The following is a 1,791-nucleotide window of genomic DNA, read 5'->3' as shown; positions in this document are numbered from 1 at the left end:
GTATTGGGGGACAAGCTAAAGATTTCTTTTTAAAGGGGGTGCTGGACTTGTATTGGGGGACAAGCTAAAGATTTTTTAAAGGGGGTGCTGGACTTGTATTGTAGGGGACAGCTAAAGATTTCTTTAAAGGGGGTGCTGGACTTGTATTGGGGGACAAGCTAAAGATTTCTTTAAAGGGGGTGCTGGACTTGCATTGGGGGACAAAATAAAGATTTCTTTTCAAAAGGGGATGCTGGACTTGTATTGGGGGACAAGCTAAAGATTTCTTTTAAAGGGGTGCTGGACTTGCATTGGGGGACAAGCTAAAGATTTCTTATAAAGGGTGCTGGACTTGCATTGGGGGACAAGCTAAAGATTTCTGTTAAAGGGGGTGCTGACTTGTATTGGGGACAAGCTAAAGATTTCTTTTTAGGGGGTGCTGGACTTGCATTGGGGGACAAGCTAAATATTTCTTTAAAGGGGGTGCTGGACTTGTATTGGGGGACAAGCTAAAGATTTCTTTTAAAGGGGGTGCTGGACTTGTATTGGGGGACAAGCTAAAGATTTCTTTTAAAGGGGTGCTGGACTTGCATTGGGGACAAAATAAAGATTTCTTTAAAGGGGGTGCTGGACTTGTATTGGGGGACAAGCTAAAGATTTCTTATAAAGGGGTGCTGGACTTGTATTGGGGGACAAGCTAAAGATTTTTTTAAAGGAGGTGCTGGACTTGTATTGGGGGACAAGCTAAAGATTTCTTTAAAGGGGTGCTGGACTTGTATTGGGGACAAGCTAAAGATTTCTTTAAAGGAGGTGCTGGACTTGTATTGGGGGACAAGCTAAAGATTTCTTTTTAAAGGGGTGCTGACTTGTATTGGGGGACAAGCTAAAGATTTCTTTTAAAGGGGGTGCTGGACTTGCATTGGGGGACAAGCTAAAGATTTCTTTAAAGGGGGTGCTGGACTTGTATTGGGGGACAAGCTAAAGATTTCTTTAAAGGGGGTGCTGGACTTGTATTGGGGGACAAGCTAAAGAGTTCTTTTTAAAGGGGGTGCTGGACTTGTATTGGGGACAAGCTAAAGATTTCTTTTAAAGGGGGTGCTGACTTGCATTGGGGGACAAGCTAAAGATTTCTTTTAAAGGGGGTGCTGGACTTGTATTGGGGGACAAGCTAAAGATTTCTTTTAAAAGGGGTGCTGGACTTGTATTGGGGGACAAGCTAAAGATTTCTTATAAAGGGGTTGCTGGACTTGCATTGGGGGACAAGCTAAAGATTTCTTTTAAAGGGGGTGCTGGACTTGTATTGGGGGACAAGCTAAAGATTTCTTTTAAAGGGGGTGCTGGACTTGTATTGGGGGACAAGCTAAAGATTTCTTTAAAGGGGGTGCTGACTTGTATTGGGGGACAAGCTAAAGATTTCTTTATAAAGGGGGTGCTGGACTTGTATTGGGGGACAAGCTAAAGAGTTCTTTTAAAGGGGGTGCTGGACTTGTATTGGGGGACAAGCTAAAGATTTCTTTTAAAGGGGGTGCTGGACTTGCATTGGGGGACAAGCTAAAGATTTCTTATAAAGGGGGTGCTGGACTTGTATTGGGGGACAAGCTAAAGATTTCTTTAAAGGGGTGCTGGACTTGTATTGGGGGACAAGCTAAAGATTTCTTTTAAAGGGGGGTGCTGGACTTGCATTGGGGGACAAGCTAAAGATTTCTTATAAAGGGGGTGCTGAACTTGTATTGGGGGACAAGCTAAAGATTCTTATAAAGGGGGTGCTGGACTTGTATTGGGGGACAAGCTAAAGATTTCTTATAAAGGGGG

At 43.5% G+C, this 1,791-nt stretch overlaps 1 protein-coding gene across 1 annotated transcript in view; it reads right to left on the bottom strand.

Moving 5' to 3' along the window:
• Window positions 1–302: 302 nt before the first annotated feature.
• LOC138860803 (uncharacterized) overlaps window positions 303–1,791 on the bottom strand; it is a 4,109-nt gene continuing 2,620 nt past the window's right edge. The window contains exons 4-7 of the mRNA XM_070119144.1: window positions 1,231–1,434; window positions 898–1,004; window positions 707–815; window positions 303–488 (exon numbers count right to left, since the gene is read on the bottom strand). Coding sequence (XP_069975245.1) covers window positions 303–488; window positions 707–815; window positions 898–1,004; window positions 1,231–1,434 — 606 coding nt within the window. The remainder of the gene's footprint in view (window positions 489–706; window positions 816–897; window positions 1,005–1,230; window positions 1,435–1,791) is intronic.

This window comes from Penaeus vannamei, chromosome 43 (genome assembly GCF_042767895.1).
Source record: "Penaeus vannamei isolate JL-2024 chromosome 43, ASM4276789v1, whole genome shotgun sequence".
Taxonomy (NCBI): Eukaryota; Metazoa; Arthropoda; class Malacostraca; order Decapoda; family Penaeidae; genus Penaeus; species Penaeus vannamei.
Note: the sequence above shows the minus strand (reverse complement) of the source record. Positions and strands in the feature narration are given on the sequence as shown.